General features: G+C 40.9%; 1 protein-coding gene across 1 annotated transcript in view; it reads left to right on the forward strand.

The window, feature by feature from the left end:
• Positions 1 to 2280: 2280 nt before the first annotated feature.
• The window catches only part of Fbxo28 (F-box protein 28), a 28959-nt gene continuing 11457 nt past the window's right edge, over positions 2281 to 19782 (forward strand). The window contains exons 1-3 of the mRNA XM_036202545.1: positions 2281 to 2584; positions 16017 to 16126; positions 18506 to 18644. Of these exons, the coding sequence (XP_036058438.1) occupies positions 2318 to 2584; positions 16017 to 16126; positions 18506 to 18644 (516 nt within the window). The 5' untranslated portion in view covers positions 2281 to 2317. The remainder of the gene's footprint in view (positions 2585 to 16016; positions 16127 to 18505; positions 18645 to 19782) is intronic.

Genomic DNA, 19782 nt, shown 5'->3' on the forward strand with positions numbered 1-19782 from the left:
TGGTTCTTTGAAAAGATAGCAGTGCCCCAAGCACAAAAGTAAGATTGCAATCTATTAGTGGAGAGAAAATTAACACATTATAAATATGCAAACATCTAGAAACAGTAAGACATAAAATACATGTTGAATACTAACCAACCCTGCTATGATATGGGCCTGGTTTGAGTGTGCTCATCAGGGCTCATGCACTGGAACCTTGACCATTATGGATAAAACCTTTAAGAAATGGAATCATGGGAGGCAGAGACAGAAACCTCACAAGTTCCAGTCCATGTTAGTTACCTTCCTGTTATTCCTGTCACTGTGATAAAATACCACCACTCAAGGCAACTTATATTAAAAAAAAAAAAAAAAAAGTCCACCGTGGTGGGGAGACATGGCATCAAGTGACAAGCATGGCAGTATAAGCAGGAAGCAGAGGGGACCACATCTTCAGTCTCAAGCACAAACCAGAGAGGGAAGTCAAGTTGGGTGAGACTACAGTCGAAACCCACACCTAGTGACCTGCTTCCTCCAGCAAGGCTCCACCTCCCAAAGGGTCCCCAGACAATGCCAGCTGGGAGCTAAGTGTTCAAATACTTGAACCTATAGGAAACATCCTAATCCAAACCACTGCAGAGTCCAACCTCAATTTGTTTATTTCAAATGCAGAGTATGTATTTTTATGCACAGATACTACATTATGTTGGGTCACTGGCAGTGTGTCACAGGAAGAGGCACATGATGTGGGTTCCTCCCACAGCTTGTGGTGGTATTCTTAACCATTTGATTATGAATCTGTTCATTGAATTTCTGTCACATACTTTTCACTTTTTGTAATTAATATGTGCCGAGTGGGGGGTTATTTTGAGCCTGTGTGCTGCACCTCACCAAGTGTTAGGCTTCTAGTTTTAGCCTCTTTTCAGTGGTTCTTGCCTAAATTGATTGTTTTGTTGGTTAAGTCACACAGTTCAGGTGCTGGAGAGATGGCTTAGAGGCTTGGAGCACCTGCTGCTCTTCCAGAAGGCATGAGTTGGGGTCCCAGCATCCATATTGATCACTTCAAACTGCTTATAACTCCAGCTCCAGGAGATCTAACATCCTCCTTTGGCATCTTTGTATACTCATACTCACATGTCCATAAGTACATAGATACATAAATTTAAAAATAAGTCTTTAAAGTATACAATTAGTGTTTTTAGAATTTTCATACAGTTGTATACCCACCAGCACTATTTAATTCTATTAAAACGTATTTTAGATTTCTTTCACGTGTATGAGTGTTTTGCTGGCATGGACCACAGGTCTTCTGCAAGAACAAGTGCTCTTAACCATTGAGCCATATTTCCAGGCCCCTAATCTCAATTTTAAATTAAATTTCTTTGTCTGGGTGTGCGTGCGTCAGGTCTCTCCTTTCATATTGTGAGTCCTGGAGCCCAAATTCAGGTAGTAAGCTTTGGTAGCAAGTGTCTTTACCCATTAAGTCATCTTGCTGGCCCCCAATTCCACTTTCTCATCACCCACAAAAAGAACCCATGCACCCACTAACTGTCAGTTGTCCTTCCACATTTCCCTTGTCCCCAGCTTCCAGCAATCACTAACATATTCTGTTTCAGTTTTGTAGTTGTAAGCTGTCTAATGTGGGTGCTGGGAACCAAACTCCGGTTCTCTGAAAGAGCAGCATGTGTTCCAACCTCTGGGACATCTCTCTGGTTCCTGACTCTATAGATTTGCCTATTATGAGACACCTCATCTAAAAGCGGTCATACAGTATGTGACGCTGTGTTTTTATTTCACGAACATGTTTTCAGGGCTTGTCTACCGTCTTGTACTTTTTAAAGAGCAGTATTTTATTCTCTCTTTTTTTTTTTTTTTTTTTTTTTGCATGCTGAAATTATTACAATGGCTCTTGGGAAATGCTGATCTAAACACAAATTCCCATCTACATTTATGAAAATAACATGGTTTTTTATCATCCTTTGTCCAGTTGCCTTGAAATAAAACCGCTCCAGTTTTTTTTTCAGTTTAACAAGGCGGGCTCCGCTACCCTCAGGTAGTTTCCAATCAGATAAGGGACTGACGACCGCCTTTCTTGGGGTTTACAGAATCTTTGCTCATTGCAAAGACCACCTTCCTTGAGGTGTACAGCGTCTTCCTTCCTTTCCCTCCAAGACACACCAAGCTCAGGTCTCCTTCCTCCCGTCATCATCCCACAAGCTCCTCCCTCTCCTTCTGCGCCCCCTCCCCCGCCCCCCGCCAAACCCTGGCAGAAGGAGGAAGTGACGCACAGGAAGTGTCCTGGTTCCCTTACAGTGGAGGAAGGAATCAAACTCCCAAGATGGCGGCGGCGTCTGAGGAGCGGATGGCTGAGGAAGGAGGCGGCGGCCACGGCGACAGCGGCTCCTGTTCGGCCGCCGGCTCCGCTCAGCGACAGCCCCCGCCGCCCCCGTCGCAGGCCCCGCAGCCGGGGTCCCAGGCCCCTGCGGCGCCCGCGCTGGCTCCGGACCACCTGCCTCAAAACAACACACTGGTGGCGCTGCCCATCGTAGCCATCGAGAACATACTCAGCTTTATGTCCTACGACGAAATTAGCCAGCTCCGCCTGGTGAGGCCCCCCCTCCGTGGGACCCCGCCTCTGTGTCCTCCGGGCCGAGGTCTGGGGAGGGCCGGCGAGGGCGGCGCGTTCCTGGGGAGGGAGCCCCGGCCCCTGCCGCCGGGCAGTGTCCCCGGTGCGGCTCGGCGGGGTGCTGCTGCACCGGCATCCTGACTCCCCGGCCGGCCGGCGGGCGGGCGGGCGGGCCGGCGGGCGAGCCAGCCCCGGCGCCTTGGGGGGATCTCCTCGCCCCCAGCCCGGGACGCGCCCGCCGAGCGAGAAGTAACGGAGTTGGGCTGGGTGCCCGCCGCCCCGCTGAGCAGGGATCCCCGAGGGGGCCCCTGGCAGCCTGCCTTGACTTACCGCCCCGTCCCCTTGCCCGGCTTTCCGGGAGTACACTCCCAAGTAGGTAGATGATCCCAGCCAGGCTCGGGTTGTGTTGCCAGAAGAGTGTATTGTTCCTCCAACCACCCAAGCTTCCTGGTTGAAAGGGATGGAGTAGGTTACGGTCTAGCCCCGTCCCCCGCGAAACCCACTGGAGGTTCTAAAACTGCAAAGTGCTTTTCGTGGCCTGCTTGAACCCGAGCCTTGCTTGACCACTAAGTAGAGCCCCGGGAAATGACCAGCCCGGCTTGACACTTCGTATCCACAGCGGAGCAAGTTGCCCCTTGACAAGCTATTGCTCCCCCCCCCCCCACCCTGGTCGTTCAATCATTTTTTTAAACTAGTGCTTCAAGTCCACCCCCGATCGCCACCCCCGCTGTCAGAGTGGTTTATTTAGACCCTAAAAATAACACGTTCTATCAAAGATTTTAAAAGGGGGGAAAAATGCCTTTGGAATTTTGCTACATCCCAGAGGCTTGACCGAGGATTTGATGAATTCCTTGTTTCAGGAAGATATCTCACTTCCTTCCAGTGAATTTATCTGTATGTGGTCAGGAAATTGAAGGAGGTGGACATTTTGAAGTAATTGCGAGCCGGTTCGATGTAGTCACTAAATGTGTTCGGGATTGTTTATAAAAGGACAAAGACATCTTTCTGAATGTGCTGTGTGGAGCGTTTTCTTAATAATCAATGTGCCGTATTTAGACCTATACCTCCAGCTCAAAATTGACCGTAATTGCATTTGAAAGGAAATCATCTTCAAACAGATGTAATCATTCATTCAAAAGGTGGGCAGGTTTTGTGTATCTGTTTCCCCTAGTCAATACAGCAGTTCAACCATGCCAGTCTCCAGAATGGAAAATTTCTTCAGTTGGAAGTAGGTATTTCAGAATACAGTGCCCTTAATTTTCAAAGCATCATCCTGGAATTTCATGTAGAATCGGAAATATCTCTTTATGTTTTATAAAGAATGGTGTTTGACCAAAATTTATGTACATGGTGTTTGGCAATTGGGCGTAACATTTGATTGAATTGAGCCAGTCAGCCAGACAATGGCTTTGGAAAGCTTGGAATATTCAGTTGTTTTGTTAAGTGTTGAGAAAAACTGTATTTGTGTGTTGGTCATTTTCCTTATTTTTTCTTCTTTCTTTCATTCATTTTTGGTTGTTGTTGTTGTTGTTGTTGTTGTTGGTGGTGGTGGTGGTGGTGGTGGTGGTGTGTGTGACTGTTTTTTCAATGTTCTGGAGTTCAAACTCAGCCTTGCACCTGCTAGACGAATGCTCTATCAGTTACAACTGGTTTTTCTATTGTAAGCTTTTTCTCCTGCCCTAGTGTTGCAGATTTATAACATAAGACATTCTTCCTAAGGAGTCACTTTGGTCTCTCAACCCCACCCCCCGCCAGTTTTATACCTGTACATGCAGTTGTAGAGATGAAGAGGTCTCATTCCTCTCTTTACCTAATGATACTGGATGTTTATGGGACTTTGGTTTCAGAAAATACAATTCAGGTGACACAAAATCCAGATGTTCTTTCTTGTCACTAGATGTCAGCATTAATTTAATTACAATCTTTGTGAAATTGATAGAAAAGAGACATTGCCTGGTTAGGCTCTTTGTATATATCTTTTCAATTTAAATGGTTGTTTTTACCTAAATTGTTTGCCAAAAAATCAAGAGACTTAAGTGTATGTGCTGGCATCTGCTATACACATTACTTCAGCTCCTTCCATTGTGTTTTCTTGAGTGAGAAGTAAGGCTGGATAAGCTTGGAAGGGGGCAAAATTGTGATCCATGGGCTACTTTATGCATTATTGGGATAGACATTTTGCTTTTTTTTTTTCCTCTTCCCAGTTTTCTTTCTTGCCTCATCCTATAAGATGTTAGTCTTGCCTATGCCTGGCACCTAACTTAAAGGGCAGGTACATAATCCAAGTACTTAATATTCTATAAAAGATCTCTGACCTGACTTTGCTACAATAATATATTTCAATTATTTTTCCAGGTTAGTTGGTGATAGTCTTTGCCTCCTGTAACCATAAATAATTGAAATTTGATTTTCCAGTCTACTGATTTCTAAGGGTCTGTCTGAATGCCTTATTAAATTGGCTCTCTTTCTAACACTAAGTTTTGCTCCCTAAACACAGGCAGTCTGAAAATTCTGGTTCCACAAAAATAGTTTTAAGTATTTAATTCTTATAATGTTTTTGGCTGAATACAGCTTTTCAAATGATAAGGTATGTATTTTGAGTTGTTAGCTTTCCCAGTAAGACAGACAGACACATTAGTGCTGGTGCAGCTTTGGTGTGTCACCCAGACCCCTTAATAAGTACCTTGGAGACTTTGAAACAAGTAGACGGGTAAGAATTGAGATTCTACCCTTAGGGAGCCTATCAGAGTTAACTTTGAATGTGTTACTTTGGCTCATGGGCCCAATGTTCTGTATATGAAAGGATTTTCAAGATGGTAGAGACACTGTCAGTACCCTCTAATTCCAGTGGTGCTCATGCAAATAGAGTGGAACTATTAGCATTTCAGAACATAAATATGACTGCATGTTAAATCAAGAAGTATTGCTTATTATCTGGAATAGAAATTTCCAGTCAGCAACCACGTATATAAAGCCCTACTCTGTCCCAAGAGACTTGTCTAGATCACTCTAGAGTGTGGACTCTGCTCTTTATAGTTCCTTTCATTTTTTTTTTTTTTTTAATTTTTATTTTAACATAGTAGAAAACTTTAGTTATATATTGGGTTGGTAGTAGGAAATATGAAGGACAACGAAGAGGCATTTTTCTTTTGCTTTGAATTAGGCATCTTTGCTTTGTTTCTCACTGTGTGCCAGAAGTTCTTGATCTTTTTGTCTCAGTATACCTTTATACTCTTTTGGATGACCCCAGGAGCTTACCTTAAACGATTCTATAAAACGCAAGAACACAAAGCACACACCCACTGACTGTCGGAATTACAGTGCACCAGGTTATTACTGTATTGCTCTAGAAACCCCCACTGGATACCTGTGAGCAAGTGAAAGAGTCACCTCTTTTCCATCATGAGACTAGTTTGGCCATGCAGAACCCTGAAAGGGGTCTGGTAACCCCAGGAGTCGCACCCACCTGGAGAACCACCACCCTGTTTACAGGGTGTACTGTGTTGTGGATTTTGTTTTCTTCCCAGTTCTCTCTTAGCAGGGGTTTAAGTAAAGGTAAGGAATATTGTCTTGTAAGGACAGTTCCTCCCTTCTCATTCTTCCTGAGAACTCACAAAGGAAAAAAGTTCAGCCAACAATCCTGTCACAGTATCATCATGGAAACATAATGGACATGCCCTTCTCAACACATTTACAAAGCACCAGAATAATAAAGGCAGAAAGCACAAATAAAAGAGTGTTGGGGTTAAGCAGGAAAAACTTCTTCAGGACCATGGGTTTTTACCAGGTAGTACAAGTACAACATTACCTGCAGAAAACCATGGAAAATACTGAAGAATCTGGGTTGGCGTGAGCTTGAATCTGGGAGTATAAAGTTTTAAGTGTGCTGTTGGGTAGTTTCCACCTATACTTGAACTTTATTCCATAGAACAGTGAAGTGCAAGAAACTATTTTTGGTATTCTCTAGGATTGACAGACTTTGGTAAGGAGAAATGTCTTAAGAACAGTAGCAGAACAGGGGCTGGACAGAGGGCTCAGCTAAAACTCTTGCTTAGCAGCCAGAAGAAAGGGAGTTCAGATCCCCAAAGCCACATATGTGCCAGGTGGGCATAGCAGCCCACTTGTAATTCTAGCTTCTAAAGATAGAGATCCCTGAAACAAGCTGCCTTGAGCCTTGCTCGTATTGGGAAGCCTTGGGTGTAAGAGACTGTGCTTCAAAAGAATAAAAGAAGAGAAATTGGAAGTTTACCAACAAATTAACCTTATTTCTCAGCATGCACATGCGCCGACACAGGTGAACACACATGCACACAAAACATGAAAAGAAGGGAAAACAACTTTAATCATTTGCTAGAAGAAGCTATATATTTGTATCCTCTGTGCTGTCATTTGGATCTCGGGTGACTCCCAAAGGTCCATGTGTTAAAGACTTGGTCTCCAGCTTGGCACTGTTAGGATCTCCCCAAGAATTAAGAAGTGCCACTGGTGAGTCTGAGGTCGCTGGAGCTGTATCCTGAAAGGAGCCCTCATGGATGGGTGCCCTTCTCCAACAAACCCTCTGTCAAGTCTTGTTTGTTTTTTATGACCCGCCAAGTTTAATTATGGTTGTCTGCATAAGCATGGGCTTTTAAAGTGGATGTTGGCAATCCTAACTCAGGTTCTTAGCTTGTGCACTGGGTCATCTCCACAGCTTTCCCAGATCACTTTTTAAAAATGAAGGATTCAAGCAAACTTGTTTTGGTTTTGTTTGTTTGTTTGTTTGTTTGCTGTTGTTTTGTTTTTAAGTAGAGTCTCATGTAGCTCAGGCTAGCTTCAAACGTGCTATGTAGCCAAGGGTAACAAACATTGGATCCTCTGAACCCTCCTGCCCTCATGGAGCTTAAACTTACTTGGAAAACAGGTTCTTCTATAAGTAATTCTAGTATAGTAAGTACAGTAACGCTAGAAAGTTAGTTAGAGCTACTGAGTGAAGTCCAGAAGAGAATCACAGAAAGTTTCAATGAGGTGCCATCATCTCATTCGAGGAAAACAGGAGCTTGTGTTCTTGGTCAGGCTTAAGATGGCCGGTTATTCAATCTGAAGTGCAAAATGCTAGAAGTAGGAGCTTGGGAGAAGAAACCTCTATGGAATGTTCTCTTTTGCTTCTAAAATCTTTGGATTTATATGCACAGGCTATAATATTAATATAGTACCATGTTCAGTGGTGTAAAGAATCCATATCATTCAGTTTATCGAGGTGGTGTTCAGCTTTCTGTCAGCCCGAGAAACCAGGAGGAGATGGGCTGATGAAGAGAACAGTTTTTCTGGGGAATCTTGGGGTTCTAGTTCTTGACTGTGCAGACCTACTGCTTTGAGGCCACTGGTGATGGTGTGGCAGTGTTTGCTCTGTGGTAGGCAAGGAGAAAGAGAGCTGGGTTTCCCCAGTCCCCTGACGGGATACATCTCCAGTGATCTCAGACTCACCAGTAGGCCCTACTTAAAGTTTTGGGCAGCTCCTAACAGTGCCAAGCTGGAGACCAAGTCTTTAATGTGTGAATCTTTGGGAGACTTTACAGATCCACATGACAGCACAAAGTTTGCAGATATGTCTGATTTCTTCTATGAGATGATTCTTTTCCTGTTTTGTGTGCATGTGTGTTCACCTGTGTAGGTGCAGGTACCAGGGAGAAATAAGGTCGGTGTTGGTAATCTTCCCATCTCTATTTCCCCTTATTCACCATTTATCATTCAGGCCTTCCAGAGTCTATGATACAGTGTACGCTTTCAGTGTATTGAACAATACGGTTCTTAAAACATTTCACTGTTGTAGATACACAATAGAAGTAACATCATTGTGAAGTAAGGGGGTTTCTGTGTGTCTTACACTAACTACTGAAAAAGTAGTGCTTATTTGCCTGAACTAGATTAGGTCTTTTTCAGGTTTTTAATTCACCCCAGCATGAAATTAATATTTTACATTTTATTTTTGTGTAAGTGTGTGGGTGTTGTCATGTACATGTCTCTGTGGGTGGCATACATACACCAGTGAATTCATGTATGTGCATGTGAGTGTGGAGGCCAGAGGTGGACAGGTCTGGTATAGCTCAGGTTGGCTTCAAACTAGCAAACTCTGGGTCCTTGAACCCTGGGTCTTCCTGCCAGCACCACTGCAATTACAAGCATGCACCACTATTCTTACCTCAAGGAAAAAAAAGTTTAAGATTTGTTTTGCTTTCATTTATGTGTGTGTGTGTGTGTGTGTGTGTGTGTGTGTGTGTGTGTGTGTGTCTGCCACATTTATGCAGTTGCTGTAGAGGCCAGAGGGTGTTGGATTCCCTGTAGCTAGAGTTCTATGCAACTATGAGCCCCCTCATGTCGATGCAGGAACCAAACAGGTCTTCTGGAAGAACAGCAAGCACTTTTAACTGATGAGTCATCATCTCTGTAACTCCTTAAGACAAATCTGAGAATAAATTAGCATAGTGTAAACAAGATAGCCATTCTTCATTAAGGGTACATCAAAGTACCCTCACTTTAATCAATGTTCACTTCCTTTACTGAGGAGAACAGCCCAAATAACAGAAAAATCATCAGAAAGTCTTTCTTCTGGCTTTATAGGAATCCTGGGAACAGACTCTTCCTAATTATTTTTCTCAGGCTAATGTAAAATGAATTTATATTTTCTTTCAAGTATGTATCTAAGGGACCACCCAAGGTAAGATATTTCTTATAATACTACCTGCTGAAGATTGAGAATTATGATGTATATGTAATAAATATATCATAGTGGTTAAGAGCACTGACTGCTCTTCCAGAGAACCCGGGTTTGATTCCCAGCACTCAAGGACTGGCATCTCACAACCATCTGTGACTCAGTTGCAAGGATCCGATGCCCTCTTTTGGCCTCCAAGGCCACATAGTATACAAGACATGCAAGCAAATCACCCATGTTTATAACTGTACTGTGTACTTGCACAAGTACTGTTAGACAGCTATCTAAGGTGGACATCATTTTTTAGGAAACATTAAAATACTGTCATGTAAGATTTGGAAAGCTGGTCCTTCTTTGGATGGGGCAAATGAAGGTGAGCTCCCTGAAAATGTGAATGGGAAAGAAAACAGGCAGAATGGATGTTCTCATTCACTATTCATTTTATAAATGATTTTCATCTGTCATTAATTCCAGGCATATCTGCCTTGACTCCTCACTTGTCTGCTCATTCTCTTGCTCTAAATGGGGGTGGAGCAGTTTAGGCAAAGACTAACCCATTTGAAGAGCACAAATATAAAACATACCGCTAAGTACTTGCCTCATATAACCTCAGTGTCATCTATTTCCAAGGGATTTAGCATTCCAGCTTATATTCAGCATTCTCACTTTTCCTCAAAATGTCCTCTGTAGCATTCGAGCATCTCGGATATGATAAAGAATTAAGTTCTAGAATATTAGACATTTTTGTTTTTTTTCTGCTATTGATCTTTGGAAGAGTTCAGGTCATATAACTTGTAAAATCTATTTAAATCAGGTATAGTAGCACATAGTTGTGATTTCAACACTTAAAAGCTGAGACAGGATTGCTCCAAGTTCAAATTCATCCTAGACTATGCTCAGGACCTTTTCCCGGTCAAAACAAGTGAAAAAGGAAGTTCTGCTCTATAGACTTCTATCAGTAGTTTGTACTCAGGCATTGCATCTTAATGATAGCTTTTGAGTTATTTAAAGAAAAACATCAAGTACTTCATTTTTTTTTTTTTGAAAACTCTAGAGCAACAAAGACTATGTTGTAAAAAACTAAGCTGTATTACACAATTTCCTCAATTCCAAGCTAATGTTTCATAACTCAGTATTTACGAAATCAGAGTGTATCTTGATCTAGTATATATGTTGTTGTGGTTATTTATGAGTTACATCTGAAAGTCTTTACAGCATCTTAAACAAAATTGAAGACTTCTAGGGTAGCATTTGTCAAGACAGCTCAGGCATCCAAGGAGGAAATGCTGCAAATTAAAGGGCATCACATATTATAAGCTGCTCAGCCAAGTGTCCCCCTTAGAATTAACTAAAACTTGACGTCAGAGATTTAAAAGGGAAATTGCAAGTTTCACAGATTTATCATACAGTTGTTTTCACTGTCAAGAAAGGCCATGGTGACAACAAATCTAAAGCAGTTTCTAAAAAAATATATGAAGGGGGGCTGGAGAGATGGCTCGGGGGTTAAAAGCACTGACTGCTCTTCCAGAGGACCCAGGTTCAATTCCCAGCACCCACATGACAGCATACAACTGTCTGTAACACCCTCACAGAGACATACATACAGGCAAAACACCAATTTAAAAAAAAAAAAAAAAAACCTTAACAAATATATGTGAAGAAAAAGTTTTATTACCACTTAAGTTAAAAAATGATATTTAGAAAGGATAAACATGACATTTTAATCCTGCAGTAATTAATGACATAGGGAACCTGTCCTGTTTCCTAATGCTGAAACAACAGTGTCATTCCTGTACAATGTGGATTCCATCAGTGCCCTTTGTTTGAGTTTTTGGGGGAGGTGTTATATTTTTCCAACAATTCTTATGTAGCATTTATTTTTTCTTCTTAATAAAAATAGAAAAATTGGAACTGGACAGAAAGCTCAGCAAGGAAGAGCACTTGGTGCTCTTCTGGGAGACCAGGATTCCATTCCCAGCCCTCATGTGGCAGCTCACAGCTACCTGTACCTCCAGTTCCAGGAGTTCTTCTGGCCTCTGTGGGTACCATGCCTGCATATAATACACAGACATGTGCATGCAAAAATCTATACAAATAAAATAACTTTAAGAACTATTAATTAACAGATACATAGATCTGTTACGTATACTTGATCTTTATAATTGACATGTTTAAATTGACTGTGACTTTTAAAAACCATGAATGCTGCCAAAAGCTGTTTCCTACATCATTTGTTTTTCGCCCCCAGCCTTTATTCTTTTTAAGTTGATGCATAAGGGTTGTTCATATTTGGAAAACTATTAGTCAGTTAGCTTGTTGAGACAGTCCTACTGTGCAGTCCAGGATGGCCTGGACTTGATATTTAGCCCAGGCTGGCCATGATCTCTACTCTAGCTCTTCCTTCCAAGTGCTAAGATTACAGGCATGTACCACCAATGCTTGGAGCAGATTTGGGCACACATTTCTGTTGTGTAATGTCCAAATTTGAATAAACATGGATCTCAAACTTTGGTAGTTTCTTTGATAGTAGAAACATTTTAAAATCTTTTCCTGGCATTTTATGATGCACTGTGTATGATCGATGTCTGTAGTTACCTTGCACTCATGTACTTAGTGACTATTGGTTAGTCGTTTCTCACCTCACTCAACCCTTTGCAGCCTCTCCTTTCCACCATTCTAGCCTGTTCCTATGAGCCCCATTGGTTTCCAACATAGGCATCATCTTTGTTTATTATGTTCTGTATTTTTAATTGGTGTCTTAGGTAAACTGCCAATTTGCTAGGATTTTCGTTGATGTTAATAACCAGAGAAACATTTTTTCTTTGAGCCTTGGAAAATTATTAGCATATCCCTAAATTTAGAACTGCCCTTTAGACGAGGCGGTTTGGGAACTGTTTCTGCTGTGCAGTACAGTGCAGTTGAGTGTGGTGTGGTGCTGGACTTGGCACCTCTGCACTCCACCACTGCTCTGAGTTAGCATGCATTGACAGCAGTGGTCATTAAAGTGCTTGCTGTGGGGAAATGCAGGATGGTCCAGTTTTCCTAAGATGACTGCCTCTTTGAATCCTAGACAAAAGATGTGTGTGTTGTTTTGTACCTTTGTGTCTGCTGTCAGTGTTTATTGAACGTTCATGAAAGGAGAAGGAGCAATAAGACACTGCGTGTCAGACGCTGTTGACTAATGCTTCATGTGGTTTTCATGTTGGCTTCTGTGGTGCTGTTCTAATTTGTCTTTGTGACAAATTGGGTTTTTGTTGTTTTTGTTTTTTGTTTTTTCTTTTTCTCTTTTTGTCCTTTCTGTTAGCTTCCATCTACAGACATCAATGGAGCCTTCATTTATAAGCATTCATTTCTTTTTGCCTTTCCTTTTTCCTCTGAGGTTGATCCATATTGATTTCAGCTGTCTCCAGTGAGTTTTCAGAAGTACATTTTTTAACCCTAATATTACAGTGCTTACAGAAATAACCAGCCAACTGTCGAGTGTCAGATCTTTGAGAAGATTGGTGATCGTCTTTTTAGAGAGATTTTTCATTGTCTGATTTCCAAGCACAAGCAAGACTTGAGAAATCTCTTGCCTTCTCTTTCTACCTGCTGTATCTTCAGGAATATCTGCTTGGTGCTTTGCTCGTTCTAGACTCTGTCCTTTTGCAGACACCGCCTGTAACGCTGCAGTCCTGCCTTTTCTTTCTTAGAAGCTTAACTCAGATCTTTAGTCATGTGCCTTTTCCCTTGGTTGACTTTTGTGTTTACTTGGGTTCTCATTAGTGACTCTTACCTACTCAAATTAGTAAAGCACTTTTGTTACTGAATTTCTACGTGGTTAAAGAAAGACAATGGAACTCTTAGAACCAGCTTGATCTAGTGGAACAAAACTCATAACAGGTAATTTCAACAATACCTTACAGTTGTTACAGTAATAATTGATTGACCTTAGAGGGTTTGTAAATATGTGGTTGTTCAAAAAATTATTTAATCTCAGAACCTAGGAATGTTGTAGAGTCTACAGAGACAAGAAATACCCTCTGACTTTTCAGGAAAGGGGTTTTTAATAGCCAGCTGTCTTGCCTTCCGCTGTCCCCAGCTCTTAGTCCAGAGGCACCACTTTGAAATCTTAACCACTATTTCTCATTTTCTCTTAACTCTCTGCCTTGAAAGATGAGAATTTATCCCTCTCTGTTTCCATTTCACACATAAATATACTATCTTTTTCTTCCTCATATTTTTCACAAAAAAATTCACCATGTTTGTGGTGGTATGTTTATTGCATATTAGGATACTGAATGTCTAAAGTATGTTCTAGAGAGCCCACAGACGTTCCCAAAATGGGCTCTGTAAGATTGCAGATAACTCATTCTTGTGGTTTGAGTTTTGGTTTTAATGTTTATGGGTATTTTGTATTCATGTATATCTGTGCACCGTATGTGCACCTGGTGCTCAGAGAGGCCAGAGGAGGAAGGACATCAGATCCCCTAGAACTGAGTTACAGAGGATTGTGAGCCACTGTATAAGTGCTGGGAGAGCAGCTAAGCCCTGCAGATACTTCTGTTAAAGTACTAAGATACTGTATTTCTCACTATTTTCTAGTAGTTATGTAGCCTGTGATCTTGTCTATATGTTAGTAACAACTAAAATATGTATTTGTATGTTCTTGTGGAATTCATTTTTAGAATTTTCTTATAGGAAAGAACTTTGAAAAATATAAAATAGTGCTTCTCACTAAACATGGTTTTAAAAGAATTATTTTTCATTTAAAGCATGTTAAAGGCCAAGTGGGGTGGCACTTGCCTTTAATGCCAGCACTTGAGAGGTGGGAAGATCTCTATTAATTTGAGGCTAGCCTTGTCTATGTAATGAGTTCCAAGCCCACCAGAGCCACATAGTCAGTATCTGTCTAGAACACACACACACACACACACACACACACACACACACACACACACACCCCTCTGTCTAAAATGCATGCGTACAGGCATGCACGTACGTTCAGAATCAGCTGTAATCCCAGCACTTTAGAGGTTGCGGCAGGAAGATCAAGAGGTCAAGGCCATCCTCTGATACATAGTAAGTTCAAGGACAGCCAGGTTATGTTCAACCTTGTCTATCTTTCTCAATATGTGTGTATGACATTGAACCTTCTTGATACCTCACTTTTAAATTTATTTATTTACGGTAAAGTAGAAATGGTTTATTGTGCTTTATTCAAAAGATTCTTTTGCATTCCACTTGAAACTAAATCTCAGTTACTCTTTGCCTTTGAATGAACAGACCCCTCAATGGGTTTAAAAGCGATGATTTGGATTTTTTTGAGACAGGTACTTGCTACTTAGCCCTGGCTGGCCTGGAGCTCAGGCTGTACTCCTCAGATTTGAAATAACCCTCCTGCCTCTTGTTTCTTGAGTGCTGGGATTACTGGTGTGTGTTACTACCCTCAATTTATATTTTACTTTATTATACAGTTGAAAATAACTTTTCCCTAATGTGTTTCATGTGGCATGCTGTGATTCAATATTAAAACATGAAAGTCTTCATGAAATTCAGCTCAGTGTATAGGAATTTTTGCTTCCTGTGTTTGAAATAAACTAGGGATTTCATCTTAACAGATACATAGCAAGTATTTGTACACAGATGCTATAATGGAATAGGACAGATAAGAAGAAGCATGAGGTAGCCGCTGCTAATTGGCATGGCCTTGGTAGGCACTCACTTTAGTAGCTTGTACTTTCCAGCATCTAGCCTATACAGTGAGAAGTAACCTTTAGGTTGATGACCAGATCATTATAAAATTTTCAGGAAAAAAAACCAAAACCAATAAATTATATGTGCTGGATTTAAAATATTAAAAGATAAGAAAGATACTAAGATTACTCAGAAATACAGGAATTAAATTTTTAGAACAGAGGCTTCGGGTTCGTTTTAAGGTGACTTGACAATTTTATGCAGCAGTTTAGAGTTTTCCAAAGGAATTAGCATGTAGGATTTAACCTCATTCTTGTCATTGTCTCGGCTGTCTCTGAGCTAGACACCATCCACACCTACAGACCAGGCTTTCAGGCTTTCAGGCAGCACACTGCTTCTTTGTTAAAAATCAGTCTCTTCAGCACCCAAAAGTGGTTGCCTTTCCAATGTACATTGAGATGCTTTGGAGAATGTAACAGCATCTTGTCTGAAAGCCTTGGACATCATGACCCAAATCACTAGGAGAAATAAACATTCTCTTTCTGCTTTTATTTCTGAGATTAGACTAACCTTTGAATTTACCTTTTTTTTGTCTTTTTTTTTTTTTTTTTTTTTTTTGATAAAAGGGAATGTTTCAAACAATTAAAAGCGCCGGGCGGGGGTGGCGCACGCCTGTAATCCCAGCACTGGGGAGACAGAGACAGGCGGATCTTTGTGAGTTCAAGGCCAGCCTGGTCTACAGAGCGAGATCCAGGAAAGGCGCAAAGCTACACAGAGAAACTCTAAAAAACTATTAAAAGCTTCCAAGTGCATCCTTTTACTGATCTTCCATGCTGCAGACAGGATATCCTTCACACCTAAGTAAGCATGGATTTCTTAGTGACTCATAGTAATCCACGGTGTTAATGACACTGGCGTAAGAGGTTAGACAAGGCTTTGGGAACATACCGGCACAGAGACCTTCCCACAATCATCCCATCCAAGTTCCTCATTAATGATTTGGTCTTGGTTTTATTTTCCAATCTGTCTCCCCTCTGCTTATAGGTTTGTAAAAGAATGGACTTGGTCTGTCAACGAATGTTGAATCAGGGATTTCTGAAAGTGGAGAGGTACCACAATCTATGTCAGAAGCAAGTGAAAGCACAACTGCCAAGGTACGTTCTAGAAGCGGCGGCGGCGGTGGGGGACTTGGTGGGAAATGAACAATCTGGCCAGGCACTGGTGGCGCATACCTTTAATCCTAGCACTTGGGAGGCAGAGCCAGGCGGATCTCTGAGTTTGAGGCCAGCCTGGTCTCCAGAGTGAGTTCCAGGACAGCCAGGGCTACACAGAGAAACCCTGACTTGAAAAAAAAAAAAAAGGAAAAAAATCAGAAGGCTGGAGAGATGACTCAGCCGTTAAGAACACTTGTTCATGCAGAGGACCAAAATAATGAGTCATAGGCCAGACAGTGGTAGAGCATGCTTTTAATCCCAGCACTCAGGAGGAAGAGGCAGGTAGATTTCTGTGAGTTTGAGGCCAGCCTGGTCTACACAGTGAGTTCCAAGACAGCCAGGGCTCTGTAGGGAGATCTGGTCTCAAAGACAAACAAATACTGAGTCAGGTGTGATGGTGCACACCTATAATCCTAGCACTTGGCTGGTGGAAGCAGGAAGATCAGGAATTCAAGGTCAGCCCTTAGATACATTAGCAAATTTGAAGCCAGCCTGGGCTACATGAAACCCTATCTTTAAAAGAGAAAGAAAGAGTGTCAAAAAACCAAATTAAAGAGCAGAGAATGGGGGAAGAGAAAAAGACATAAATAAATAGAAGGTCACATATGTTTGTGGCCTGGAAGATTCTATATTGTTAATGTGACAGCATTTCTCAAGAGGCAGGAGGATCTCAACAAGCAAGCGTGGCTTCAGCAGCTAGATAGTATAGTACACACCTCAAATTTCAGATCTCAAGAAACAGAGGCAGGACAATCACAAGCTTGAGGCCTCCCTTAGCTACAAAGCAAGCTTGAAGCCAACTTGAGCTCTGTGATGAGACCTGTCTTAAGAAGACAAAATGAAACCTGAAAAAATGGCTCAACAATTTAGAGTATTTGTTGCCCTTGCAGAGAACCCGGTTCAGTTTCTAGCACCCGCATAGCAACTCACAACTCTCTGTAACTCCAGTTCCAGGGGATTCAACACAGTGTACATAAATACATGCAGCAAACATCCATACACATAAATTAAATAATCCTTTTGTAAAAGGCAAAATGAACCAATTAAAAGCTAAACAGAAATATTACAATAAAACAGCTCATCAAAAGTATGTATTCAAGAGAAATAAATTAAAATTGTGTCCATGCAAAAACTTGAAGGCTATATATAGCTCAGTGGAGCACTTGACTAGCATGTACAAGGTTCTGATGTGGTGTCTTAGTTAGGGTTTCTATTGCTGTGAGGAGACACCATGACCATAGCAACTCTTAGAAAGGAAACATTTCACTGGGGTGGTTTATAGTTCAGGAATTCAGTCCATTATCATCATGGCAAGACATTGTGGCATGCAGTCAGACATGGTGCTGGAGAAGTAGCTTAGAGTCTTACATCTTGAAGGCAACAGGAAGTGGTCTGTCTCACTGGGAGTAGCTTGAGCTTTGAGGCGACCTCAAAGCCCACCTCTACAGTGACACACTTCCTCCAACACAGCCACACCTCATAATAGTGCCACTCCCTTTGGGGACCATTTTCTTTCAAACCACATACATGGTTCCCAGCACAACAAAAACACATAACTTGTACATAGATGTTCTTAGTATCATTATTCATAATCAAAACATAGAAACAACCCAGATGTATAAAGGGATATACCTGTGTATAAGGGGGTGCTATTCAAAAAAAAAAAAATCAGTAAACTATAGAAATGTGAAAATCCACAAAGGGCTACCTATCACAATCCCATTTATTCCAGTGTTCAGAATAAGGAAATCATAGAAACATAATGTAGATGAGTTGGCAGGTGGCTGCAGCTGTTGAGGGGTACACATTTTCTTTTTGTGGTGATGAAGGGGTGCTGAATTTGATAATATTAATGGTCATGCCACTCTAAATTCACAGAATCTACTCTGATTAAACTACATACTAAATAGGTGTGGCATTGCTACAGTGCATACACAACTGCCTTCTAAATAAAGAAATACTGAATTTTACATATGAATTACTTCTGAGAAAAGATTAAAGGGGGGGGAGAGAGAGAGAGATAGAGATAGGTAGGTGTGATCAAACTCAGGGCCTCACAGGTACTGGGCAAGTGGTCTACCACTGTGCTACACTGACAGCTGTTACTATGTCTTCAAACAAAGTGATTTTTTTAAAACAGTTATTTTGTTAGCAATAGTTCTTGTTAAAGATAGATGAGCATTACAGTTATGACCCAGTTGCAAATGTCTAAATTAGCATGTTTAAGTTCATTTGTTTGATTAAGATATTTTGATTGGTTAACATTTTATTCTACACTACAGCTTTAATGGTTGCCACTGATTTTCATTGTTATTTCAGGAGAGAGTCAGAAAGGAGAAACCATTCTTTAGCCCGTCATGCAGACATCCTTGCTGCTGTGGAAACAAGGCTGTCGCTGTTAAATATGACTTTCATGAAGTATGTGGATTCCAACCTCTGTTGCTTCATCCCAGGAAAGGTAACCAGCGGCATACCTCGAAGTATTACAAAGCACTTTTTGTGATGTCAGAATTATTACTTCTCTGAATGAGTTTTTATTAGTGACTATATTTAGCTTTTCTGTACAATTATAAATATGTATCATTCATGTGATCTTGACATTTAAAATTCTGATTGTAAAATGCACAGTAGAAATGAGAGGCTTGGTGGGGGTTCATAGTTAAGAAAACATTTTGACCTTTATGGTCAAAATACCAGAAATGCTGCATTGAACAAGATACAGATTGTGTTGCCTTCAAGATTGTTAGTTTGGGGGAAGGTAGGATGGAGGGTTTGCTGGGTTTGGTTTTGTTTGAGAAATGTTTAGTAATCATGAACTTACAAGTTTTCAAATTTAATGAGTAGTATTTGCTGTGTGGGAATACACCAGGGTTAAGGAGTCCTCTTTTCCACATTAAGTATGGTACTTGTACTGTTATTAAGTTATTAAGTAAATCCCCTCTCCAACCACATTGCATGACTTGAAACTTCTGGGAGCATCCTACTTGTTGAATTAAGTGTAGATTCAAGTGAGATATAGAAGCAGTGGAAATGGATTTAAAGATCATTTTGCTTCTTTTAGACACTGGCAAAAGTGTCCTTTCAGTGGTGGGAACTTCTTAATACCTAGTGAAATTGTTTCCATAAACAGTTTATAGTGGCAATATTGTATATAGATACTGCTCCCATTCTCAGTTTGCAATAACATCTGTTTTGATGGCTTATACTTCAAATCTTTTTTGTATCTTATTTCCTCATATGACCTACAAATGCTTTTATAAGATACTGTAAGAGAATTACTAACTAAAAACTTTGTTAGATTTTTTTATGCCAGATTTTATCTATGTATAACCCTTAACTCTTTATGTGCTGCTGAAGTCCTTTGATCATGTATGGCTTGTCCTCTCCAATAGACAATTTTCACTGTGTGTCTCATTTTTAATAATAAAAGCAGCAGAGACACAGCTTCCAGTTTCCTGCCATCAAAGAAAGTGCATCCAGTTGTTCTAACAGGGCTATGTGGCTGGATTAGGGGCCTGCAAAGATGAGTGGTTTTTTTTTTTTTTTTGTCTTTTAACTTTTTTTTTTTTTTAAGATTTATTTATTTATTAATGTAT

Source organism: Onychomys torridus, chromosome 11, assembly GCF_903995425.1.
Source record: "Onychomys torridus chromosome 11, mOncTor1.1, whole genome shotgun sequence".
In the NCBI taxonomy this organism is placed as follows: Eukaryota; Metazoa; Chordata; class Mammalia; order Rodentia; family Cricetidae; genus Onychomys; species Onychomys torridus.